The sequence below is a fragment of the Mesocricetus auratus genome, unplaced genomic scaffold (assembly GCF_017639785.1).
Source record: "Mesocricetus auratus isolate SY011 unplaced genomic scaffold, BCM_Maur_2.0 Super-Scaffold_6730, whole genome shotgun sequence".
Taxonomy (NCBI): Eukaryota; Metazoa; Chordata; class Mammalia; order Rodentia; family Cricetidae; genus Mesocricetus; species Mesocricetus auratus.
This window is the reverse complement of record NW_024429184.1, coordinates 3,426,388-3,452,540: the sequence shown is the minus strand read 5'-3', so window position 1 is coordinate 3,452,540 and position 26,153 is coordinate 3,426,388. Positions and strand designations below refer to the sequence as shown.

Below are 26,153 nucleotides of genomic sequence, written 5' to 3'. Positions count from 1 at the left end.
GCAAGGAAAACACTCACATAAACTTTAAAAAAGTAAGAAAAACAGGCCACACTTAAGAGGCAGAGGAAGGTGATCTCCCTGAGTTTGAGGCTAGTCAGGAATACACAGTGACACCCTGTCACAGAGAAAGAAGAAAAAGGGGGGGTGGGAATGAAGGGGGGAAAAAAGGAAATCCAGAAAATCAGTCTTATTCTAGAGTAAAGAAGCGATAGGTTGCAACCTATCTCCCCTCAAGTCGTAAAATGCTTCCAGTATAATTATATACAATATAATTAGTAGACCTATACATACATATTATAGCATACAATAGTGTAAACTGTGCTGCTCATATTAAGGGACTCTAATTTACCACATTGGAATTCATAACAGAAAACTAAGTCAATTCAGGTCAGAGGTAGCACACCATAAGAACTGGAAACTTTTACTCAGTTGTTAGGTCCTAATTTGAAATGTTATATCCCAATTGTCCTGTCTGACTAATAAATGCAACAGACTAAACTAAATTTGTTTTTTTTAACTCCTGAAATACAGGTAAGGCCATTTAATTTTCAACTGTTTCAGTGCCATGGCTATAAAACAGAAGCCCTCAACACACAGCACATAGCTCAGTTGAGGCTCGTTGCCACTTCCTCCCCACTGGTCCTTAACCCACCTGGTGTGTGCTCAGATTGCAGAGTATGACATCCCCAGAGGCGGTGGCCACACACACAGACTCCTGGTCCAGCAGGCCCTGGATACCCACAATGCGGCCGCTTCCATCCTCTGGAAGAAAGCCTTCTGCCACCAAGGAAATTTCAGCCTTCACCTTTCATAGAGACACACACATTAACAAATTAGTGTTTACATTCAAGAGCCATCTGACATCCAGAAATAAATGTTTCCAACAACTCTCTTCATATGTAAGATTTATATACTTTTATGTGTGTGAGTGTTTTGTCTGAATGTATGTATGTGTACCATATGTATACCTGGTGCCGTCTGAGGCCAGAAGAGTGTGTGGGATTCCCTGGAACTGGAGTTACAGATGGTCGTAAGCTGCCAGATGGGTGCTGCGAGCCAAACTGGGGTCCTGAGTAGTCAGTATTCCTGACTGCTCAACCATCTCTCTAGCCTTAATGATTATTTTATAACATAAAAGCCTTCCAAGTATTTTCCCTAGATTAAAACTCAAACTTTCACTTCAGAAATAATACAACTCTGTTGTCTTTAACAAAAACAGCTAACATAACCTTTTTGCAAAACAAACACAAAAACAACTATGGTCTGTTTAAAAATTAAGGCTAATGACTATGCTCTTTATTCACATTCATTCGTTTTTCAATGGGGAAATCAAATCCAGGGCTTCTACCATTGGGCTACATGCCCTGCCCCCTAAATGCAGTTTCCTAAGATTTCTACAGGTCAAAGACAAGGAACCCCCCCCCAAAAAAACCACAGGAGCAGCAGCAGATAACCAAGGGAACATACTGAAATCAACTTACAATCTTCAGAAATGTCCATAGTAAGTTCCAGCACTAAGGACTGGGATTTCAGTCAGTTTGGGTCAGAGGTCTAAACATGCTTCAAAAACTACAAGTCTAGAGTAGGAAGTTACAAATCACAGCACCACAAAATCAATACAATTGAAAGTTCCACGGACAGCATTCATGTACATTCCTAACTGATCACTATTATAATGCAGGGTAAAATGTGAGGAACCCATATAAAATGTGAGGCCAAAGCTTTGCCAACTTGTCTTCCAAAATTAGCAAAAAGTTGGCTACTGTTTAAGTTATATCTGCCATCTACAAACAGCAGAGGACGACTGTGCAGGAATATGTAAATTGCTTTGGATTTAATAGGGAGAGGAAGTTTGGAAGAAAAAACGAGTACAGGGCCAAGCCAGGAGCTGGCATCTTCATCAGTGACTTACCTCTCTTTTCTCAGGATCTGCTTCAATCAGCCCACATTCTGAGCCGATGAGCACTGTCCCCCGCTCAGTTCGGAGAGAGAAGCAATGAGGTTTCCCAGGTGCTTGAATTTCTCTGAATTCCAGTGTCCGGAGCAACTTCAGATTTCTCATGATGGAGCGATTTCTGAGGGAGAGAACCCAGATTTCCCTTGATGAAACATTAATGCCGGAAAGAGAAAGGGCAACCTTAACAGTGACAAATGGCCACACGCACATCGAGCACGACTTGGGAGGTAGAGACATGGCCGTTAGAATCATGGGGGGCGGGGAGGAGCTACCTGAACACACCGGCATAGACACAACCACACTGTCACTTCCTAAAGTCTCAGCTTTTCACAGCACTAAGGCAGAGATTAAGCTACACGTTAAACCAGAAGACATAACCAAAGGATAACCGCAGCATAGGCTACTACTGTTGCCATGATCCAATCACCACTGTCCACATCCCTCTCTATGAACTTGGATTTTAATCATCAAAAGCTGTGCTGCCCTGCACAGGTCCACAGAACCCAGGAATCAAACAACAGAGGCAATAGCAAATTGAGAGGACTTACTTCTTCCCATTATCTGTCTGTAACTGTGACGACCAGTCCAGCAATGGGCCTTTACCTTTACAGGGACGCTGAGACCCAGTCACTGGTACTTTCAGAGCCAACCTTACATTGTCATCCCCGAGATAGGCACATTAATCAAGCATGCTACATCTCCAGACACAGAAATCCAGCCCCAGGCCTCATCCTGAGATTCTGAGCATCAGTCTAAAGTCTGAGACCTAGGGTTACAGGGACTTTCTACCAAGGGGTAGAGCCTGATGATGCCAACAGGGTGTTAATCCCTACCCACAGGGGATGCTTCCTTCAGCGTGCCTTCTAAATTGTTTCAGCGTTCCCTTCACTTTGTCTTCCTCAAACAGCTGTCTAAATAATTCTTCATAATAAACCCTGCTGAAACACTATGTGCCCTCTACTCTTCAGAATGGACTCCAACTGATAAACACACCAAAACAATTTGAGTTAAAAAAAAAACAAAACAAAACACTGAGCTCAGGTCTGGAGAGATAGCTCAGAGGTTAACGAGTACGGGCTGCTCTTCCAGAGGACCTGAGTTCGATTCCCAGCACCTACATAACAGCTAACAATCATCCATAACTCCAGTTATAGGAGATCCCATGGGCATTTCATATACATGGTACAAGGCAAGCCTATTAATCTCCCTAATGCACCAATCCTTTTCTTTTTGTTTGTTGGTTTGGTTTTTCGGGACAGGGTTTCTCTGTACTGTTTTTGGGACTCACTATGTAGACCAGGCTGGCTTGGAACTCACAGAGATCCTCCTGCCTCTGCCTCCCCAGTGCGCCACCAACAACCGGCAGTGCCCCAATCCTTTAACCATCAAAACCGACTTCTCTGAATTGTCACACCCATAATCCTCACTCCTTTAGCTTTTCAGAGGAGCACAGCCCAGTGCGGTCCTCAATGCTTTCAAAGTTAGGAAAAGAGTATCTTCCAAGTACTTCTAGGATCATAAGCTGTTAAAAGTCCAACTCCCCTCGCTCGATGAACTGAACTCTTCCCCATCCACATATGTGCTAAGGGTCCTACCGTCCAACACTGACCATGTCCTAATAATTTGACCACTGTTCCATTCTCTCCCATATGAACAGGGCATATAGACTGTGTGGCTAACTAAGAGGAAGATTAAATAAACCTGTATGTCTAGCTGTAACTGAACGAGTCCGAACTGAAAATCACACTCATTATCTCCTGGTGTTATCTTAAGCTGGCCCTTGTAGGCACGTGAGAAATGCAAACTGAAAGATAAGAGAACCTGCTGCTACTCTTTCACCAAAAAAATAAAACACCCAAAAAACAAAAAACCCAGCTCACCCTGGTCTGAGCCTCACTGTCACCTGCGTCACCGCAAGCTAAAGCGGCCTGCCTCCTCCTCACTCGCTTCCACACGGAGGCGCGTTCGCTGGCTGTCATCGCGGCCCTCGACACACACAACGAATCCCTTTGCACGGCACCCACGATCCGCTACGTGACTTGCATCGGAAATCGCGCCCGAAAGACAAAAAGACTACGCGATCCGATCGCTGCCACCACAGAAGCCTCGGCTTAGCCAGGCAAGCACGCCACTCCAACAGGAGAGACTCAGGCGCGAGAGCGGCAGCGAAGCCTCTCCCGCGGCGGGCTGTGACCAATCCCTGGTGGAGGTTTTCACCTCCCAGCTGCAAGAACTCCCGCCGCCGGGGGCCCGGACCGCCCGCCCCGGCAGCTGTGCCCCCGCAGCGTCCCGGGATGGCCTGCGGGAGCGGCTGTGCAGAGAAGAGAGGCGGAGCAGGCCGCCCTCGCGCTAGGACGCCCACCTCCCCCACCCCATCCCCCGGACGGGCAGGGGACCAGGCCGCGCTCCGGCGAGCGCTCACCCGAGACGCCCTCGCGGGACTACACCCTCGCCTCCTCGCGGCGATGACGACGACGTCGACGCACTGGGCCGGGGACCGGACGGCCGATGGACGCGGGAGACAGACACACGGATGCCAAAGCACGCAGGGACCGAGAGACCTGCAGGCGAGCACCCAAGCGAGGCGGCGCAGGCGCGGCGGCGTCACCCACGAGGCGCGCGGGCGTGACGTCACCGCGGGGGCGTGGCCTGCTCTCCGGAGCCTTCAGCGGGCGGTGCGGACGCCCGTGGGGTCGTGCTGTGCGCCGCCGCCGCGTGCGGTCCGTCCGTCCGTCAGCCCTCTGGGTCCCTCCCGGCTGTGTCTGTCCCGCTGCTGCTGAGCGCCGGCCCCGGAGTGCGGGAGCCTGGGGAGGGGGGCGGGGACGGGGGCGGGGCGGGCGAGCGCGCTGCGCGCCTGCGCACGGAGCTACCGCGCGGAACGTGCCTCTTTCCTGGCCTGGACCTGCTGGATGGAAGATCTCGGGTGCTCGGCTGCAGGGTTGCCGGGGCCAGAGGCGGCCGTGCCCGCCGTGCCCGCGGCGCCCTCCCTGGTGGACCGGTACTTCACTCGCTGGTACAAGGCGGGTAAGTGCGAGCGGCGGCGGCGAGCGCTGCCCTCCCGCGCGGGCGAGCTCCTGCTTAGCGGTGTGAGCCGTCCCTGCTCGTCCCCTGACCCGAGCTTCCCGGCCCCGGGAGGAATACGGGTTTGCACTGGGGGGGCGCCCCCGACTGTGTGGGCTGCTTGCAGGAGAGGACGCAAACTAAGCCTGGGGACCCCCGCGTTGGTCTTTCTGGGCTCACGCTGCTGCCTAGCGTTTGCGCGCCTCTGGGGGATCAGTCCTGGACCGAGGCGGGGAGACTGGAGAGAACTTTTAAAGAGAAGCTAAGCTAGTGTTCAGAAGCCGCTCGGATTGCCCACACTTGCAGTTTCCGAGCAGGCTTTCCCTGGTGTTCTGTGTTGTGTGCCCAGAAAAATCTCGATGCTGCCTTTGGGAATTCTTCTCTAACCTTCCTCTTGTTTTAGCCTTTTGATTTCAAGGAAACTGATGGACCGACGCACGCACCAACAGATAAAGACTGGGCCAAATTTAGGATAAGTGGCTCTCCTCAGGACTGAATTTTCCCCAAATGTGATGTTTGCATAACTTGAAGACTGCCCTTGAGGCTGGAGAGATGGCTCAGCGGTTAAGGGCACTGACTGTTCTTCCAGAGGACCTGGGTTCGATTCCCAGCATCCACATGGCAGCTTCCCACTGCCTGTAACCAGTTTCAGGGGGTACAACACCCCCACATAGACATACAGGAAAAACACCAGTGCACCTAAAATAAGAATGAATAAACAAACCATTTTTTTTAAAAAGCCCCACCAAACACCACCACAATGGAAGCAACGTGGTGCTTACAGTAGTGTCCCTCTAATAGAAACAATTGGTAGACTCATTTTAAAGTGACAGGATGGAGGAGCCAATAACCTTGCCTGCCTTAACATTGAATAAATGATTCTATCTGGATTAGGCCACTTAGGCACCCCGTAGCCTTTATTTATTTTGACTGTTGTCATCAGCATGAGTCTTAGCCTCGTAATGAACTATCTCCACGAACCAAAGAAGGTAATCGCGTGGTAATAGCAAATGCCATTTCAAGAGCCAACACCTCATTTGTCCCTCCAGATGTTAAAGGGAAACCCTGTGAGGACCACTGTGTGCTACAGCACTCCAACCGGTAAGCCAACCAGGAATTCTGGATTGTCAGCCCTTTTCTTCTGGTGGTTAGCCTGACGTAGTCTTGGACTGGATATGAGCAATTGTCTCCTACTGTGTTGAGATGGCATTATAGGACTGTGGTGGCAGGTACAGGTCTTGTTCAGTCATTTACTGCTTAGCCAACCTGTGCCAGCCATTGGAGTTCCAGACGCTGTGGAATGGCTCACTGTGGAAGCATATGTCATGTCCTGTATACACAGGCATCACTTGTGTCCCATCTACCCTAGGGTTACTGTAAGGCTTGTGGTACTGGTCCCCTTCCTGGGAAGGAAATTCAGTCCTAGGTTTTTCTGTTCCCTTAGCGCACTCCCCATGCTACACTTAGGCTCCAGTTACAGTCGAGAGAAAGAGATGATAAGTGAACTGAATGAAGTTCAGTTGGATAGTCATCTCTCAGTGAGAATACCGTTATAGGAGGGAGTCTGCAGCCATGCAGGAACAGGATTGCCTTTTTCTCCTCCCTGTAGGATATGTGTCATCACGCTGGCAGGATCTCATCCCGTTCTTCAGAGTGGCAAAACTATCCAAAGTATTTCCTATCAGATCAGTACCAACTGCAGCAGACTTCAGAACAAAGTATCTGGGAAATTTAAGCGGGTATGTACCTGTAATTCCGTAATTTTTTTTCCTATTGAGATTTTTCTATATCTGTGCTATAATGGATCCACTTAGCCATGAGCAGACTTTTTCTGGAAGTTCAATGTAATCATTTTCAGCAAAAACAATGTCCACCCCCACAAAATGAGAGGGGGAGAGAGGGAGGAGGAGAAGAAGAAGAAAGGTATTAGGGAGTATAATGTCTAACAGATTCTGTGTCTTCGTTCTTACCTCCAGAGAAATAAGATGGAATGTGGGCTTTTACCTGGTATCCCAGCTCTTGGGTAGCTGAGGTAGCACAATTGGAAGGACGAGGCCATATAGAGTTAGTTATATAGTAAGTACTAGCTGGATGCGGCTACATAACGAAACTCCCAAAACCAAGAAGGAATCTTGGCTCCAGCAAACTATGTTCACTATAGGAAAAGTTGGTAAAAAGAGGGCATGAAGCACTCTCATTTGCCTGATTATAGATAGTTGTCACGCCCCCGACTCACCCACCTTCCAGAGCATCTAAAACATTGCATGTGCTATGGGGTAGTATGTTAAAATATGGCACAAATGGTTAAAAGGCATACTTCAGTTAGCTTCGTGGGGTTTAATAGAACATACTGTTTTTGCTTTCATTCATTCATGTGTGTGTGTGTGCATGCGTGCGTGCGTGCGTGCAGGAGCCTGCAGAGGTAGGGAGAGCTTGTCGGATCCCCTAGAACTGAAGTAAAGGCAGTTGTGAGCTACCATGTGGGCACTGGGAACTGAACCCGGGTCCTCTCCAAGGGCAGGAAATAGTTTTTTGTATTTTAGTTACAAAAGTACTCCTTCTTAAAAAAGTCTTGGAGAGTGGTTGACCCTGTAAAGAAGTTCCTTTTCTGATATAAAAGATAGGGATCTTGTGGATATTTTTAGTTTTTGTTTTGAGACAGGGTCTCAACTCTATAACCCTGTCTAACCTGTATACCACCACACCCCGTGGAAGATAGGGCTCTTAACGAAACTATGTAGGATATTGCTGCCATATGTTGTATTGAATTTTACCCTGTAGGTTGATTAGCAGTGGATTATCCTATAGGTTGAAATCTTTATAACTGGCCATATATAGATTTCTCATTGGCAATAAAAAAATGCATCATTAGCCTGTAACTAAATGACCCAGTAAAAGATGGTACCTAGCAGATAGTAGGTTGTTATGTTGAAGTACATGAGTAGTTTTATGCACTTAAATCATTTTTCTGTAAAACACCAGTTCCAAGACTGGGTCCTGTTTTAATAGTGAGGGGTGTGTCAGAGAAATGTTAACACACAGTCAGTTTGCTGCTTCTATCTCGTTACCAGGGGGCACAGTTTTTAACAGAGCTCGCACCTCTGTGTAAAATTCACTGCTCCGATGGAGAAGAGTACACCATATCTAGGTAAGCAGGGTTATAGCTGCGGAAACACAGATGCCCATGTTCACTAGAGTAAACAATTGCTGGCCATTTTTTTTCTAAAAATCCTTTTTTTTTAAATAGCTGTATTAGAGGCCGGTTGATGGAAGTGAATGAAAATATTCTTCATCGGCCGTCTCTTCTTCAAGAAAAGGTAAAGGAGAGTGGGGAAGGCATAGCGCTGCCCACAGGCCTTTAGAGGTCATTTGACAATACTAAGTGTTCTGTTCCCCCTCACCCCCAGCCCTCCACTGAAGGCTACATTGCAGTTGTGTTACCCAAATTTGAAGAAAGTAAAAGCATAACAGAAGGGTTACTGACGCAGCAACAGTATGAAGAGGTCGTAGTAAAAAGAAATAATGCTGCAGCCACGCCTTGAGCCCTGAGTGGAGACAGCATAGGATCCTCGCCCTGCCTGGCCTCAGCCACCGCGGCACTGAAGAAAGCAAGTGTATCTGAAGTATTCCTCGCACATGGCCACAGGAGAAGCCTAACTCTTCATCTAACCTACTTCCCCTCCTTTGTCCTGACACCACAAGCCTTGGTCCCCATCTGTAGTCCAGCTCTCAGATCTGCCTTGCCTGGGTACCCGCTTTGGGTGTTGGGAAGTGCAGTCGTGGGTGTTTGCTTGCATATGTACATCAGAAAACAACTTTGGATGTGCTTTTTACCTTTTGCTAGACAGGCTCCCGTTGCCTTAGAACTTTGCCAAGAACCTCCAGGGAGGCACCCATCACCTCTGCCTCCCATCTTGCAAGGCTAGTATTACAAGTGCACACTCCATAGCCAGCTTTTATGTGGGCCAGAAACCCCAAACTCAGGTCTTCGCGTGTTCAAGGTGTACTACTTTTCAATTCCTGTGATAAAATACCATAGCCAAAAGCAATCCAACAGGAGTTTACGTGGGTTTGTGGTTCTAGAGTACTAGATGTCCACCCCAGTAGGAAGGAATGGTACAAGAGTGGGGCGCGGAGAGAGCGCAGAAAGCAGAGAGAGAATGGCAGTCGGGTAAGGCTGCTCACTGCCCCTGGTGACGTCATTTCCCCAGCGAGACGTCTTGTCCTGAAGGTTCCACAAACCGGGGACCAGCTGTTCCAACACGTAAGTCTGTGGGGGTTTTTAAAAATCTACAACATTCTTCTCATGATCCCTAAAGGACCATAGCATGTCACGCAAAATGCAGTTAATCCAGTATCAAAAATCCCCATAGCCATTCCTGTTATGAGGTCCAAAGTCTCCTCTAAGACTAAATGCAGTCTCCTGTGTCCCCCGGTAAATCAAAAGATCGGTTTCATGCTTCCCACATAGAGTGGCACGGAATGCGCGCTCCCACCCCAAAAGGAAGGATGGGCATAGTGAGGAAATATTGAACCAAAGCAAACCCTGCACTGCGTGTCCACTGTCGGGGTTTGGCTTCAAAGGGATTAGTTGACGGCCCCTCCAGCATTGCTGCCTGCACCGTAGGTATTTGTTGCATGGCTCTGCTGTGCACAGCTCTCCTTGGCAAGATGTTTCACATGCTCATTTTCATTGGCCAAGGTTGCACTACCTTAAATATCTAATGCCAGAAAAAGTAGTCCATTACTTTGATTCAACTTCATGTCAGTTCTCAGGACTTGGGTAAAAAGTAACCAGATTCTTTGTCAAAGGATCACTTAAATGGAAATTGCCTCTAGCCACTTTGCTAATAGAGACATTGTTTCTCTCCAAAACCTAGGAGACAGGCCTCTACTGTTTACATTTCCTGCAACACTCTAGTCTTCTAGGTTCAAAACAGAAAATCTTGTTTCACGATGCTCATTATTCAACCATTTTTCTGGCCTAAACTTCCAGTCTTCTATGTTCTTCCAAAAAACAACAGGGTCATGCCGGGCAGTGGTGGTGCACGCCTTTAATCCCAGCACTCGGGAGGCAGAGGCAGGCGGATCTCTGTGAGTTCGAGACCAGCCTGGTCTACATAGTGAGTTCCAGGACAGGCTCCAAAGCCACAGAGAAACCCTGTTTGGGGGGAAAAACGTGGTCACATTTTTTTTTTCTCACAACAACCTGACTTCTTGGTACCAAGGTCTATATTAGTTACCTATCTGTTGCTGTGCTAAAACACCATGACCAAACCAACTAAAGAGGTTTTCTTGGCTTGTAGTTCCAGGGGGCTAGATGTCCATGGCAGCAGACCCCAAGACCACCACGTACTGGAGGCACACAGTGATGTGGGAATGGATCAAGGTTATAAACTCTAACCCTGCCCTGGTGACACACCTCATCCAGCAAGTCACTACACCCTAAAGCTTGTAACATTCCCTACAGTGCCACCAGCTAGGGACCAAGTGCTCTGAATCCATGGGACCATGGGGAACATTTCTCCTTCAATCTACAACAAGAGGCAAGCTTTACTGACTAAAACCATCTCCCTAGCCCCAACTCTCTTCCTCTCATTTCTCTAAGAAATGGCAAACAAAACAAGGAATATTTTTCTGATTAAAAACAAAGCTCTTGAGAAACATTTTGAACAGCTTTGCATTCCTATAACCTGGGAGTAAGTAAGTAGCGCCTGTTACCACAGTTCCTACTTGAATGCTGTGGCACACTTACTGCTTCTGCCTCAAAAAATTTTAATGTGTTTTCCCATATATATGCATGTGCATTATATTCATGCAATGCCTGTAGATGCCAAAAGAAGACATCAGAGTTCTTGGAAGCACAGATGGTTGTGAGCCACGCTAGGAAGTGAACCCAGGCACCATGGAGAGCAGCCGGTGCTCTTAATCTCTAAGCCATCTCTCCAGCCCCTTGCCTTAATTATTAATAATTTAATACTTTGTTAAAAGTAACTGTCCATCCCTCCCGAATCTGCTTCAAAGCGCGATGAGAAAGCCCAGCCTTGTTTCTTCTGCTGTGGCTTCTTCCCTCTAGGTTGCTGGAGAAACGGGAACGTGAGTCTGCCTTCTACTCGACATGGAAACGCTTTGAAAGTGTGCGAGGGCTCTACTAGCAAACGGGAGACTTGAGCTGCAGTGTGGAGCTGGCTCCCGCCTGCGCGTGGAGGTGACTCCATCTTGCACATTTTATGGACAGCTAGTTTGTAGTAGTGAAGGTATGCGAGTCTGTCATCTGGAGGCACAGATCTTAGTGCAGAGCAAGGGTTTTACATTGTCTAATTAGAAAAATCAGCTCTGAAGTTCTGGTTTGAAATTAGACGTTTACACTGAATTTAAAACAAAAAGACTTTAAATCATGAAGATTTGTTAAGAGCTGCAACAAGTAGTAACTGTTAGTCATTTCCCTGGTTTGGGGGGGGGGTTTGTTTTGTTTTGTTTTGTTGGTTTTTCAAGACAGGATTTCTCTGTATTGCTTTGGAGCCTGTCCTGGAACTTACTCTTGAACTCACAGAGATCTGCCTGCCTCTGTCTCCCGAGTGCTGGGATTAAAGGTGTGTACCACCAACGCCCAGCTCATTTCCCTGTTTTTAAAAATTTCATGTGCAACCAAGCAGAGTTTATTGAGAAGAAAGAAGTAGCTCCCTGTAACCTGGAGGTGATTAAAACCAAATTTCCGTTAAATAAAGTAGTTTTATACAGATGAAAGCCTGATTTGTGAGTATTGTCCTCGTCTGTTGGTATAATTTTACACACACACACACGCACGCACGCACGGCACCTGAGTCTACTTTCAGGTGTGTAAAGGTACTCTGTAAATATTTTTAAGGAAATTTTCGAAAATATATTTTTAGTTCACAAGACAAACTTCTCATAACCTGATGGGATGAACACTAAGCACACAGCAACAGAGCCTCGCATAAGAGTGGCAGAAAAATTCTCAGAGATTCATGCTGTGAGAGTTCATATCTGTTCCACAAATTGTATCTTTCTTCGTTAGTTTTATTACAAGTTAAAAGGATACTTTGTTTCACTGCTAGACACACAAAATGGTAAGGTTGCAAGGACACTTTTTATTACTGATCAGTATGCTCTCAACCCAGTGGATCAAAATTAAATCAGTTGGTATGAATTCAGTTACTGAACATAATTTTTATTGAAGTGTACATTACCATGTTTAATACTAATTGATAGTCCCTATTTTGTTGACCAAGATAATGACATTGTTATCACATACCTGGTGGCCCTTAACAGTTTTATTGAGGGGTCTGCTTTATTGCTAACATATTTCCACTGAGATCCAGTAGAGTTAGCATCCTGCTCCTCAGTTTAAAAAGAAATCAGAATTTTCACTCGAAGGAGTTGGTAACAATCCTGACTATTTCACAGGAGATGGTTCCATTCAATCATGCCCCATACCAGCCGTCTGCAAGATTACTCCACTGCTTTAGAAGGATGCTTGTGTAGACATCGGTAATGGTAGCTGAAGAGACGAGAGTTCTGTGCAGCACATGCTGAGCCTGTGAGAGCTCCTTCCCTCAGCCCTTCTTCTAATACTCTGAACTACACCAGATCAGCGGAACGATCTCCTGAGCAACCCTGGCCTTGCTTTACAACACAGTTTATAAATAAACAGGTTACCAGCAGAGTCCATTCCCCAGCCCAAGAAGAGGGTGAAGCCCTAAGTCTGAGACTGAGCATTCCAGGGCCAGAAACATAAAACACAGCACAGGTATCTGGGATCTTAAGGTTCTAATGTTCTGTCTTCTGCCCCTGCCAGTCAGCACTTCTCAGTACTGAGAAGGACAGTTCAAAACTGTGTTCTTAAACCAGCAAGAAACACTTAGCATTCCATCCACTATCCAGGACTACGTGGTCAGCTATGCATACTACAGCTAGAGTAAAAGCCGTTTCCTCTTCTGAGCTTGCTCCAGGGTTCTCTGGAGTGATTTCTGTTATTTTCCTCTCTGAAGTATGAAGGGACAGATGTGGCCTAATGACCTTACTAAGTGAGGTGGTTGTTAGAAGCAACAGTGCTAGCAAGGCTAGGGCCAAGCATTTGAGGGACCCTTAGCCTGCTTCTACAAGACTTGAAGAGTCCGCAGGTCTAAAACTCTGCATTCAACCAGGCCACTGTATATTTTCTGCTGAAATTAGTGTTGTAGATAATCGGCTTAAATAAAACAGTTCAGGATGCCAAAGGGAGTGTGCTTTGACCGCGTCTTTGGGATTCAGCTGTCACTAAGACAGTCGGGATATTTGGTGTGTGCGGAGGGACACCCTGAAGAGTCTCTACTTTAAACTCGCACTGCCACAGCAATGACTGATGTTAAGTTCTCTAGTCTGAAGGAAAAAAAGAGATTTCAGAAAACGGATGCATTTCTCAAAAAACAAAGGACCAATTGCTTTTTTAAAAGGTCGGCTGTGCCAAATGGTTTTCCGGAGATGAAATGCAGGCTGCTCAAGTTTTAGCATCCGTGGCGTCTTTATTCGTCACTGAGACCCACCTGTTATTTTCCACCTGGGGGAAAGGGTGAGACAGTTAGCTTCAGCTGTGCCCCGAAAACAAACTGCAAGTACTAGTGCACACACTCGTTTCCATTAAGTCAGTAAGAGAAAGCTGAATACAGAAAAGCCATCTCACCTTCTTCAGGAACTTATAGCAAAGTGACAGGAGCTGGACCACGAGAGCCATCATGGATCTTATCTTTGTAATACACTTGTCAACCTATGGTGACGAAGCATGTGTCATTCCAAAAACAGTACTGCAAAAATGTTATCATCTATTTGGTTTCACAGTGGTGAAGTTTCTCGGCCATGGAAGCCTAAGAGATCTTGAAAGGTGTAGATCAGGGCACTTTGAGGCGCCAGAACACAGGCAGCACTGACTACCTGGTCTCACGTCTGTTTCAGGGAGCCCCAGGAAAGAGGGTGGAACAGCAGCTGTTCTATTTACGCTTTGAGGAACATCTCAGAACGCTCGGCACACAGACAGTGCACCCTACTTGGCAATCCTTAACACCCCACCCCAACTCCTGAGGTGTATTACAGGAGCCTCTACTCCAAGGCAGAGACAACCAGCGAAGGACTCAGAGGTAGCTGCTCAGTGCTGGTCTGCAGCCTCAAATCTAATTTGGGTGACTCCTCTCCCAGGTCAGTCACAGAGCAGCTGCTTTTAGGCAAGCATGGAACAGACTTAGCCCAAAGGGCTGGAGCTAACCTGATAAGGAGATGGTCGTGAAATATTCTCAACTGTTTCCCCATATATCCCACCCTCTGCTTTACCTTTAGGAACACTTTGTTCTGCAAAGATGTCTTAGTTATTGTCTGAAGCTGGTGGCATAGAGGAATTAGCTTGTTTATTTCCAGGAGAAGCATAAGTTTGTCATCATCTTTTAGCTGAAATGTAATTTAGGAAGTTATTGCAACCCCAACAAAACTCAATCTTTTATACTGTTTTCCACTTTTAGATGGCATCTCACATGTAGCCCTGGAAGGCCTAGTTCTCACTACGTAGACCAGGCTAGCCTCAAACACATAGAGACCCACCTCTCTTCATCTGTTGAGTGTTATGCCACACCTAGCCTAGCTCTCTCTTTTTTCCTTAGTGCTTTTTTAAATACAAAAATAAGAAATGCATCTCTTAGGATGTCAGTAACAAAATCATGAAACAGTGCTTGTTTGATAGTAATGTACAGTTTATACAAATCATGAGTATTTGCTATACTCTGTCTTTTGTGGTCCTGCAGAGAGAACCCAGGGCTTTGTGCACACTAGCCAAGTCTTCCACCAGGTTAGATCCATCCCCACAAGGAGTATTTATAACCACACAAGAATGTACACAAGATAACAGAGTAACAAAAACAGGATAACGTAACACAATGTTTTCTGAATTTGTGCCTTGCCTAGATCTTATGTACCTTCATGTGTTAGTAACATATTCCAGTGTTGGTGTGTGAAATCACTAGCCCTGGACAGGTAGGTAGACGTGCATTACCTGTTTTGAAAACGACTGTATATCTGAAGTAAGCTTTAATCCCTCTGCAGCAAAAACCTGTTAGAGAAGGAAAACGGCCATATTTGAGATCAATGTCTTCTGGATGGCTGGTAAACAAATATGCTCAATTATCTCAGAGTTGGAAAATCACCCAGACATTAAGATTAGCCCCAGAGCTCCTAACTTTTTTATTGTACCATGGGAAACACAAGAGTTTAGCTGAAATCAGAAATTTTCCCAGACCTAAGACAAAAAAATTCTCCAAGAGGCTCCTCTATACCTAGAGACATCCAATTATTCTGCAGAGTTGCACAAACCTGGGACCCACAGCCACACGATTACCTATTCCTTTCTGAAGGATTCCCGGATCATTTCATAAGATCTCCAGTTACAGAGGGGAGTCATTTTTCTTCAGGGTGTAGCCCCTGGTAACTTGTCCATGATTCAGTAAATAATCTGATACCTGTACACATGCTAGCAACCCCAATTGAATAGTGGGTTAAAAAAAATGAGAGTAGGGAGGTCATGACCAGAGAAGGAAAATCGAGTTCCTGAGGGAGGGGGAGGGGATTAGAGAAAGGAGTGCAGGGGGAGAATAAGATCAAAATGCACGTGTACATGTAGAAGATTGTCAGAAAATACAACATTATTTTTTTCAATCCTCAAATATGAGTCATGAATCCTGGGGAATGAGGTCAGGTGAGAATTCTGCTTCCACCTAACCATAACCAAATTTGCTTCCAGATACCAGCTGAGAGGACCAATCCAGACTGTTACATTTTTCAGATTTTGTCTGTTCCTTGCATTTTACAATTAAGAGAACAGGACTGTGGAGAGGAGCAAAAACCCGGGCCAGAAAGTTTGAGGAACAGTCAGGACACATAAAATGCCAAACTCGTGAGACACTTTAAAACTCCCCCTCAGGGGCTGCAGAGATGGCTGGAAAGAGCGCTCGCTACCCTCTCAGAAGACCCAAACTCAGTTCCCAGCACCGAGCCAGCCACAACACCCAACATCCTCTTCTGGCGTCTGAGGCCCCCTGCACAGTGGCATTCACACATTCACACATTCGCGCACTCACGTACAGGTGTACAGATAACAATGGTGATACATCGTCTTACAGTGCTACCATAGCAGCAAGGAATGAGGACAGATGTACCAGGCAACAGTAATAAGGCAAAGATCAGAATGATTTAGGGAGAGAAAATAGTCCTGGTAGTTAACTAGTGAAGAGTGTGGAAGGAGAAAGGGTGACCTTTGACCTCCAAGGTGAGGTAGCCCCCTTTGCGCTCTCCCAGCCCTGGAAGGGGAAGCAGCAGCTTTCTCTTAGCGTGGGTTGGCACCGAATGACTCAGTTCCCCACCTCCCTCATCATTCCACGTTCCCAAGCTCTGCAGCATCTGTCTCACTGAGTGTCACGAAAGCCAAGAGCTCCCCAAACTCTGTCCAACCTGACACTGGCCTTTGCTTTCAGGTGATGCCCGGTTTCCTGCTCCTCAGCTCTCAGTGGACCCCCAGCACCACACTTGAAAGCGAGAGGAGCAGGGCCCTGCAGAGATGCCCACAGCACTTCCCTGTGGCGCAGCCTCGCTCTGCATGGCCTCCTGCATCTCCAGGTGCATCTGGGATCATGGCCATCGCACTGGCTCCGCCTCTGAAATGATCTCACCCCACACACCCTTCCAACCCTGCAACAACGCGCCCACTCAACGGGCGCCTTAGAGCAGGCTTTCCAACCACCCCACCACCTTTCTCTTCTCCTTCACGAGACTATCCCTCTGAGTACTTGGGAAAACAAAACATACCTCTAGGAAATGAATTAAGTCATGCGACGTTTTCAGGGGCCCCTCTCCTCTAAAACAGAAGGAGTTATTAGAAGACAGATATTACCTGGACTTTGGTTTATGTAACATTTACCTTTTAGAGCATTCTGTGTTCTAGCAGAACTCAAATTTTTAAAGAATAGCATGAACACACTGATAATATTGTGACTTTTTTCTTAAAACAACTTCTTTACTTACTAAGTTAAAATTATATGTTAATTTCAGAATACAAAGAAAACAGAAAGTGGCCAGTTAATTAGTGCTCTTTGTCCTTTTCATTCTGCTTCATGAATAAACACATGATGTCTGAGGCCGCAGACACGTCCTGCTCTCTGACGAAGGCTGAGAGGGGCAGCCGGAGCCGTGACACGGGCCATATGAAAGTCATAAAGAACCGACAATTCTTGCAAGGAGTACCTCGGTTAGCTTGGTAAATGGGAGAGCCAGTGAGGAAACGTGCAGACACCGCCGTAAAGTAACGACGTGTGCTTTGACCACGAGTAGATAATTACATTACAGACCTGCCTAAGTGCGCACGTCATTATACATTCGTGTACTACAGGAATTCTGTTTTCCTGAACCTTACTATTTCTGTCCCCAAACTGTGTATCCCAGCCCACAGAGCTTCAGCTAGCCTCTGACCCTCACACGTCTCAATCTTTGGTTCACGCCCATAGTGTCAGTACTCAGCAGCCTGAGACAGGAACGTTACTGCAGGTTCCAGCCCAGCGTGAGCTGTGGTGTGAGACCTTGTCTCAAAACTACCTGAATAAGCAAACATGTAAACAAATCGGGATGTTGCTGCCTCACCTGGTAAATAAATACAGAGAGTAGGCCATCCTGGACAGGCTCCGTCCGTGGCGAGCGATCTCATTCTCTTGATCACCCCACTTCTCAAGTTCACAGTCAGCATCGGAGGTGAGCAGAGCCAGCTTCAGCCCCAGCTTTGCTATCCTGGCCTGCTCCTGCACACACACTCAGTCACAGTCTGTCCTCGGGAGGGAGGTTTCACAGCTGTCGTTACTGATGTAAGACAACAAAGAGCTTACCTCGGAATCCAGCTTGTCGGGCTTTGACGATTTCAGGTTTGAGTTATTCTTCTGCGACGATAAAAAGATTAGAAAATCTTAGCACTTAATCGTGAGGAAATACGGCAGTAAGAGAAAACATACGAACTTGTGATGGACCCTACCTTTCCGTGCCCACCAGGGAGTTAAACTGCAGCTAACCACACTTGTAAACATTCTACCAGGTAACTTCTGCTAGAGCATGTCATGTGTTTGGAACTCAGGGCCAGGGGCACGAAGGCCAGGGGCACGAAGGCCAGGGGCACGAAGGCCAGGGGCACGAAGGCCAGGGCACGAAGGCCAGGGCACGTCCAGCGGTCTGTTTTCTGTGTTGCTAGCCACCCTCCTCTTTCACAAGGTCTTTAGGGACCTCAAGACAACACCTAAAATATTCTCAGAATCCACTGATAATGTCCCCCAAGCTCACTGCTTCCTCTGTTACAATAAGAATATTTTAACAGCGGGACAGTGGTGGCGCACGCCTTTAATCCCAGCACTCGGGAGGCAGAGGCAGGCAGATCTCTCTGAGTTCGGGGCTAGCCTGGTCTACAGAGTGAGTTCCAGGACAGCCTCCAAAACAATACAGAGAAACCCTGTCTCAAAAAAAAAAAAAAATGTGGCATGGGACCAGCATAATAACTCAGGGAACAGAAGTCCTTGCTGCCTTGGCCTGACAACCTGACTTTGGTCCCCAGGACTCACATAGTGGAAGGAGAGACCCAAATTCTTCCCACTGTCTTCTGGCCTGCACATACCTACGATGGCGTCACCTCACCCCAGAAAAATAAATAAATGTAAAAAGAATGAACGAATTAAAATTGTGATCCAGCCTCCCACCTAGTGGACACTATGTGGAAATACAGTTTGTTATATAAAGTTGAAGATTTCCAAATATACATAGCACAAGACTCTGTGTTTGCTCTCTTAAAAACGAGCTGAATTTTTCTAAAGTTAGCTGTGCTACAATCGACTAAGGAAATGGTTCATATTTTGAAATGTTGTCACTAAAGATGGGGAGTTGGGACACTAAGTTCAATAAAATCTTCCTTCCATTCAACCCAGTAGGTTCTGAGATGTCTTTTGGGTCTTTTCCCACAGCACTGGGGATGGAGTCCGGGAGTGTCCGTGAGAGGAAAGTGCTTTCTCAGTGAGCTACAGCATGGACTCTCTCTTTTCCTGTCTTGTTGTTGTGGCTTTTGTCTTTTGTCTGTCTTAGAGCCCAGACTGACTTCAATCTGTCTCTCAGGCTTCCCAGGGTTAGGGCTTCAGATGTGCACTCCATGCCCAGCAGTGTGATGTCTTTTCTTACCCTAAATATGCTATAGAAGCCCCAACTTACAGCACTTAAAGCAATCAACGTATCTTCATTTGATTAAATTCAGTAGATACAACTATTGTCATCTATTGTAGTCAAGGTGAATTAAAATAGGAAAATTAGATAAAACGTATAGTTCCAAACTGTGTTGAGGATAAATTAAGGCACAGAAAACTATTTCTCCATCCCCCCCAAAAAAATCACAAGGTGATTTAGCAGTTTTATATTTGGATTTCTTCTACCTCTATTCAGTTTACAAAAGTATTTCAGCACCAACCCATGATGGTGTATGTGCGTGCATGTGTGCATTCGTGGGTGTGGTGTGTGTATGTGTATGTGTATGTGTATGTGTGTGCGTGGTGTGCATGCATGTGTGTGGTATGTGTATATGTGTAAGTGCATGTGTGTGTGTGTGTGTGTGTGTGTGTGTGTGTGTGCGCGCGCGCACGTGTGTGAGCATGCCCACAGTGTCCAGAAAAGGGTGTCTGATAACTGTCAGGCTTTAGCTCCAGGGGTTGTGAGCCACCATACACGGGAATGGGAACCACACTGTGAGAGTAGTTTGCACTCCTGTCTCTGCAGCCCCGTCCTTCTGAAAATCTGAGGATTGGGCTTGTCATCTGTTCTCTTTCCCTGCATCAGTCATTCCCACTGCAATTACTATTCCCACAGACATAAAAGTTTTATTGTGAGCTGGGTGGTGGTGGCACACACCTTTAATCCCAGGACTCAGAAGGCAGAGACAGGCAGATCTCTGTGGGTTCGAGGCCAGCCTGGTCTACAGAGCGAGTTCCAGGACAGCCTCCAAAGCTACACAGAGAAACCCTATCTCATAACCAAAAATATAATAAACTATGTCTCAAAAAAAACAAAAAAAAGTTTTATTGTCTATCTTGTTACTGTCCAAACTGTCTTCTGATACTCACTACTGTTACTATTAATAATTAATAAATTCTCTCTCCTCTCTTCATTTTCTTTTTATAGAAGATTAAATATGTAGTATCTAATATAGCAGCTGTTAGCCACAATGTGACCAGTCTGAATTAGGATGTGTTTTATGTGTATAACACACCCCAGATTTTGGAGATTTAAGACAACAAAGAAGCTAAAAAGTTCCCCGCAGTTCCATGTTAAGTAATAAAATGATGATGTTTGGGACATACTGAATAAAATAACCTCACAAATGTCTTTTTTTTTTTGCACAGCTACCTAAATGTTTAATTGGGTATGTGTTTGAAAGACCATCCTGTCTTTTTCACTGGTGCAATGAATCACCCGATTTACTTTTTGGTTATCAAATTTGGGCCAGCCAGTTCTAGGCAACAGAAATACACGGCAAACAGGATATTTTTCAGCTCCTCAGCCGTGTGGTTCATCAATCAGCACTTTCCCACCCAGGGCCTGACGTAACACCTGGCCAACAGGAACTGATCAAGGAGTATTTGATGACCGGTCCATCTGTCTGTCTGAGCTCCTAGTACTTTGAACACCGGAGTCCTCCTTTCTTTGTGACTGGGGAAATGGCTCTAACTTCACGCTAGGGCAGTCTCAAGCCCTTCACTTTCTCGTCTGCCGCCAGGGTTTCCTCTCTCTGCGGCAACTTCTGCAGTCTGCTTTGATTTGTTTCTTGTTCCTCCACTTAGAAGTCTGGCTATCTATCGGGGCACTTGATTGCTTTAAAGGATGAGTACTCATGGTAAGTGGCATTTTTGCATAGTCTCTGTTTTCTAAATATCCTGAGTTATAATCACAATTATAAATTCCATAATGTTATTTACAAATGACTCACTGAGTTCACCAAAATGTTATATGAATAACATGATGTTAAGGGCTATCAGCCAAAAGACAGAAGTTTGAAGTCCTAAAAGGAGTCTTGGGACCACTACACAGCTAATTGATTACTCTATTTTCTTTCTCATGGGCATGTTTTTGCCTATGTAGAAAGCATATAAACATTATTTTTTGGAAACAAGGTTTCACTATGGCCCAGGAACTCAGTATTTTGACCAGGCTGTCCTTTAACTCACACTAACCTACCTGAAGGCCTCTGCCTCTCTGATTCTGGGATTAAAGGCATGTGCTAGCAAGTCTGGCAATGAATGTCTTCATATACAGAAAATAATCCCAACATTACTTTGCAAACTCAACCAAAGATATGAAAAGAAAGATACTTTCCACTTCACAGATTCCATTATTCTCTCAACTCCCAAACCCACATGTAGGCTGCTGCCCAGAGTAGTAACTGAATAGTGGGCATTCACTGTCCTGACTTTCCCCTGCTGCTGAGGGAGGGGTGTAGCAACAGGCAAAGAGAGTACAATCTGAATTCTGAAAATGGTTTTTGGAGTGTGCAGAGCTCCTATACTTACCATGGGCCTTGGAAGTGAAAGATGGTCGTACTTCTCTCCTACAAATAACATACAACACTTAAGAACTTTTTCTACTAATACAGTTTTATTTTTCACATTTGGGTTTTAAAATAGCAAATAAATACATTACACTAGTTGTGATAATCCAGACTGTCGATTATACGTGATTCAGACAGGACAGCATGAAGAGTGTCGACACCTGCACCTCTAAGACACCAGCAGCCCACAGCCCACACCAAGTAAAGGGAGAAGGAAAAGCAGAGTGAGCATTGGGATCGACTTCTGCTTCCTGCCAGCCTCAGAGTGATCCTAACGCAGCACTCCCAAAACCAGAATCCTCGCATCAGGACCGGTGTCTGTGCTTCCTCCCTCCACACGCCAAATCACACCATCTCCAAGTAACCACACTGTGTGGTCACTCAGGAGTGGCACAGCCCCAGGGACAAGACAGGGGGGCGACGTAAGGAACAGGTGTGGAGCCGTGAAATGACGTGCAATGTCCGCGTCAGCCCTGCCCTGCCTGCCATGTTTCTGCTTGCAGATCAGTTTCCAGTGGATGCTTTGCTCTTGGTTTTGTTTGTTTGTTTATTTTCGAGACAGAGTTCTTCTGTGTAGCCCTGGCTGTCCTGGAACTCTTTCTGTAGACCAGGCTGGCCTAGAACTCATAGAGATCCGCCTGCCTCCCCTCCCAAGTGCTGGGATTAGAGGTGTGCGCCACTCAGCTCAGCAATCAGTTCCTATGGGTAAGGATGGCAATAGTCACACCATGCATTCACTTACTCTCAACTACTCTAACTCCTGGTTTTAAATTGGAAACCTGAGGGGAAAGGACTTCCCCAAGGTCCCAAAACAGTAAAAACAAAACAAAAAAGCAAGCAAAAAGAAAAGCCTAAAACACGTTGCAAGTGTGAAGCTCAGAAGCCAGGTGCTGCATGAAGGACTCCATTCTGACCGGACTGTCACCCTCAGCTATCTCTTCTAGGAAGACAGCCTCCCCTCAGCTGCCAAGCAGGACACTCAGCAGGGGCTCGGGTTCCTGACCCTCCATTACTTTTGCGCTGCAGCCTGAGAACGCCCCAGCCTTCTGAAATGGCTTTGGAAGAGAGTTCAGAGCAGAATTGAGAGCCTTTGTCATAGTGTTCATTCCTTCCCAGGAGAGGACCTTAGAGCCCAGGTAGCGTTTAACTGCCTGAGAAAACGTCACCCCTGGCGTCACTCAGATGCAGTAAGGATCTCACCTGCTGTGTCTTTAAACGTCTACCTCACCATTAATAAACCCCAGAAACACTCTGTCTCCTGGGTTACCAAGAAGATTGAATGCGGTAAATAAATGCACATCTGACACTTTCCAAAGGCCCCGGCACAGTGAATTCTCCACAGACAGCAGTTGCTGCTGTTTGCACGGCTGTTTTCGTTCAGCTGCCCCGGCTCGGTGACCCTGTTTCCATTTTACATACACAGAGGTTCGTGTTTCTGGAGTCACTCGGCTTTAGGATCCTTTTACCATTCCAATTTCCACTGGAAATTTGGCCCAGAATTAAGAAGGGAAAAGGTCATTTGTAGTAGGAAATGTTTTTACTCTTCTGGCTTTTTGAGGGGCTCACCACCCAACGCCCACAATAAATATACACATGGAGGCTTATTGATACTTATGAATGCCCAGCCTTAACTTGTGTTGCTTAGCCAACTTTTCTTAACTTGATTGACCTGTGTACCTTTTCCCTTTGGGCTTTTATCTCTCTTCTGTATGTCTTTCTTTCCTTCTTTCTCCTTGTCTGGTTGTCTGGCTCTCTGGCTGGGCTGGCCCCTATAGTCCTTCCCTGGCTCTTCTCTCATTCTCTCCCCCTCCCCCTCTTCCCTGTCCTCCTCTTCCTCCTCTCTCCTATCGATTCTCTCTGCCTGCCAGCCCCACCTATCCTTGCTCCCACCTCCCTAATGGCTGTTCAGCTCTTTATTAGACAGGCACAGCTTCACAGAGATAAACAAATACAGCATAAACAAAAGTCACACACCTTACAATAATATTCTACCACAATTACTCTAAATTCTTTTTAGGCAAATAAAAGGGAAAAGACAGACCACAGTGCTGGTCAAGCACCATGGCCTAGAAACTGAGTAACCAGACACACAGGGAGGGGCAGCCCAGGCCCTCAGCTAAGGGATCAGCACACAGAGAGAGACACAGATGCCCTCTGCTCTCAGCTGATGGCGAGCTTGCTGGCCCAAGGACACGGAAGGAGAACAAGTGATACAGAATGCCCTAATTTCAGGTCACTCAACATTCATCCTATGTGACCATTTTTAGTATAAAACACTTAAATGCTCTTCTCTAATAAAAAATACTTAATTTGATGTTATTCCAAATAGCACGTGATTTTTAAGAAGCCATGCTTTAACACTAATGGAAACCACTCATAGGGAAAATCTATACATACAGACAGACATATAAACATAAGACACAGGATGACGGGCAGTGAACAAAACTACCATGTGACACTAACATACAGGGTAATAATGATGCCGTCCCATACACTGTGCAATGCTGCTTTACATGTGTAAAAATACCAGTGAACTTACCCGCCACGGGCAATGTCCCAAGTCTATGTAGTCATCAAGGAAAGAGATTCCACCCAAGCAACAGGAAGGCATTTCAAAAGTTACATAATTACATTCATTTCATTAGGAATTCAGGAGAATTAAATTAGAGAAGTTCTGTATTGTCCAGAACTTTTACACTAAAACTCAAAAAAAAAGTAAAAGAAACAGAAACCTGGCCTGATTTCAGTAGGAAAACTAGAATGCCAATTTAGAAATGTACCACACTGTAGTCTAATAAATTTTATTAATTAGGTAATATAAAAGAACAAAACAATACTTTTGTCATTATTTCTTACTATAAAAATAACCCAGCTGGGCTATATAACAAGGTAACTTTGTATCCAAAGCCTAACACTGAAGACAAAACACTAATACAGCTGTATTAAAGTAACACATAAATGAGCTGAAGTGTCTCAACAAGTGGACAGTTTCTCACCTCGTCTTCCGTGGAACACGTCTCTGATCTCTCCTAGCAGGGTTGCCATGTCACTAATCTGAGATTCCCAAGCCTCACAAAACACGTCCAGGTTTTCCTTAGCGATTTTGCTGGATGGATGCAGCGTCAATGTCTCGGCAGCAGAAATGATCTAAGGGGACACGGGAAACAGGGTGCAATCTCTAAGATCTCAGCCCTTGGAATCAGGCTGGACTTGATCAAGCCTTTACTTACCTTTGACATGGCTGATTCTGGTTATCAGTCATGAATAGCAAAATGTGTTATTCTGCATTTGTAGGGAGAGATCTTACGTACCCCTAGCGTTAAAGGATAATTTACACCTATTCAGAGTTAGTTTTCAATTATTTAGAGTTGGGATTGGAAGGAGGTGTTCAGACTTGGGCATCTCTTTCAGATAAGTTTACGTTTAGATGGAATAGATATGCTTAGGATGGGATATAGGCAGATTATTTTATCTTCTGGTGATTTATAATTTGTTTATCGAAATTCGTCATACTGTGTAAAGTCTTATTTCTATTCATGATGTTTGATGCATAAATATGCTTATTGTCTTCTATGTATATATGCTTTATATTGACACAATTTAGTTTTGTTTTAAGTCTAATTCTTTTCTAATTGTAGGGAGAGAACTGATATACCCATAGTGCCCACTTGGGCGTGGTCACAGGTACGTAGAATGTAGGGGAAGGATAAAAGAGCTGGGGGAAGGAGACGCACTCTTTGGGTTCTGGTTGAGTCTTGGAGAGCAGCGAGCAGACCTTTGGTTCTGGCCTATCTTGGTTTTCCATGTAAGTAACTTCTCCCCCAATAAAATGTCATGACAACCTACCCTGTGTCACTCCATGTTCCACAATATGCATCCAGTAGAATCTTGTTCTAAAACTAACACTGAGTTTTTATATTTTTATTTATTATTTCATGTGTGTGCACACATGGTGGTGTGTGTGTGGAGATCAGAGAGCCGCATGCAGGGTTGGTTCAGTCTTTGCACTGTGTGGGTCCTGGGATCATCAGGCTGGTTAGCAGATGCCTTTACTACTGAGCCATCTGGTTGGCCCTGATTTGTATGTTTTTTTGTTTTTTGTTTTTTTTTTTTTTTTTTACAATTAATTTCCTTAAGCTGAAATGTATTCTTGTGGTTTGTTACATACTGATATCTGTTATGGGATACTATTTTAAGATGTGTTATTATCATTTATGCTGTGGAATATTTGTTTAATGATGCAAAAATGTACTGCATTTTTTTATGTTGCATTTGTTTAACTCTGTGAAACTGTGATTCTTTGCCAGCCTGAAACACCTGATTGGTCTAATAAAGAGCTGAATGGCCAATCGCTAAGCAGGAGAGAGGGATAGTTGGAGCTGCCTCTAGGGAAGGGGGGAGGGGAAGGATCGAGAGAAGGAAAGAACACCAGGGGCCAGTCACCCAGTCACAGTCACCCAGTCACCCAGTCACAGTCACCCAGTCACC

At 45.6% G+C, this 26,153-nt stretch overlaps 3 protein-coding genes across 6 annotated transcripts in view; 1 reads left to right on the top strand and 2 right to left on the bottom strand.

Moving 5' to 3' along the window:
* Elp1 (elongator acetyltransferase complex subunit 1) overlaps nucleotides 1-4,512 on the bottom strand; it is a 50,838-nt gene extending 46,326 nt beyond the window's left edge. Inside the window, 3 exon segments of the mRNA XM_040738137.1 lie at nucleotides 653-805; nucleotides 1,913-2,075; nucleotides 4,380-4,512. Coding sequence (XP_040594071.1) covers nucleotides 653-805; nucleotides 1,913-2,062 — 303 coding nt within the window. The 5' untranslated portion in view covers nucleotides 2,063-2,075; nucleotides 4,380-4,512.
* A 289-nt stretch (nucleotides 4,513-4,801) lies between these two features.
* Nucleotides 4,802-11,759, top strand: Abitram (actin binding transcription modulator). 3 transcript variants are annotated; one of them, XR_005873971.1, is made up of 7 exons: nucleotides 4,802-4,981; nucleotides 6,067-6,118; nucleotides 6,627-6,756; nucleotides 8,089-8,165; nucleotides 8,265-8,334; nucleotides 8,425-9,281; nucleotides 11,094-11,759. XR_005873971.1 is itself a non-coding variant. In XM_040738169.1 (6 exons), exons 1-6 carry the CDS (start codon nucleotides 4,867-4,869, stop codon nucleotides 8,557-8,559), a joined length of 579 nt encoding a protein of 192 aa, XP_040594103.1. In that variant the 5' UTR covers nucleotides 4,802-4,866; the 3' UTR covers nucleotides 8,560-11,759. The 3 variants fall into 3 exon arrangements, 1 of the variants encoding a protein (XP_040594103.1); XR_005873970.1 differs by having other exon boundaries at nucleotides 10,324-11,759; XM_040738169.1 differs by having other exon boundaries at nucleotides 8,425-11,759.
* A 350-nt stretch (nucleotides 11,760-12,109) lies between these two features.
* Nucleotides 12,110-26,153, bottom strand: part of Ctnnal1 (catenin alpha like 1) — a 60,482-nt gene continuing 46,438 nt past the window's right edge. For both annotated transcript variants that reach the window (XM_040738161.1, XM_040738156.1), the window contains exons 11-19: nucleotides 24,662-24,812; nucleotides 21,628-21,665; nucleotides 17,926-17,976; nucleotides 17,687-17,841; nucleotides 16,859-16,907; nucleotides 15,054-15,110; nucleotides 14,342-14,455; nucleotides 13,701-13,784; nucleotides 12,110-13,577 (exon numbers count right to left, since the gene is read on the bottom strand). In XM_040738161.1, coding sequence (XP_040594095.1) covers nucleotides 13,518-13,577; nucleotides 13,701-13,784; nucleotides 14,342-14,455; nucleotides 15,054-15,110; nucleotides 16,859-16,907; nucleotides 17,687-17,841; nucleotides 17,926-17,976; nucleotides 21,628-21,665; nucleotides 24,662-24,812 — 759 coding nt within the window. In that variant the 3' untranslated portion in view covers nucleotides 12,110-13,517. The remainder of the gene's footprint in view (nucleotides 13,578-13,700; nucleotides 13,785-14,341; nucleotides 14,456-15,053; nucleotides 15,111-16,858; nucleotides 16,908-17,686; nucleotides 17,842-17,925; nucleotides 17,977-21,627; nucleotides 21,666-24,661; nucleotides 24,813-26,153) is intronic.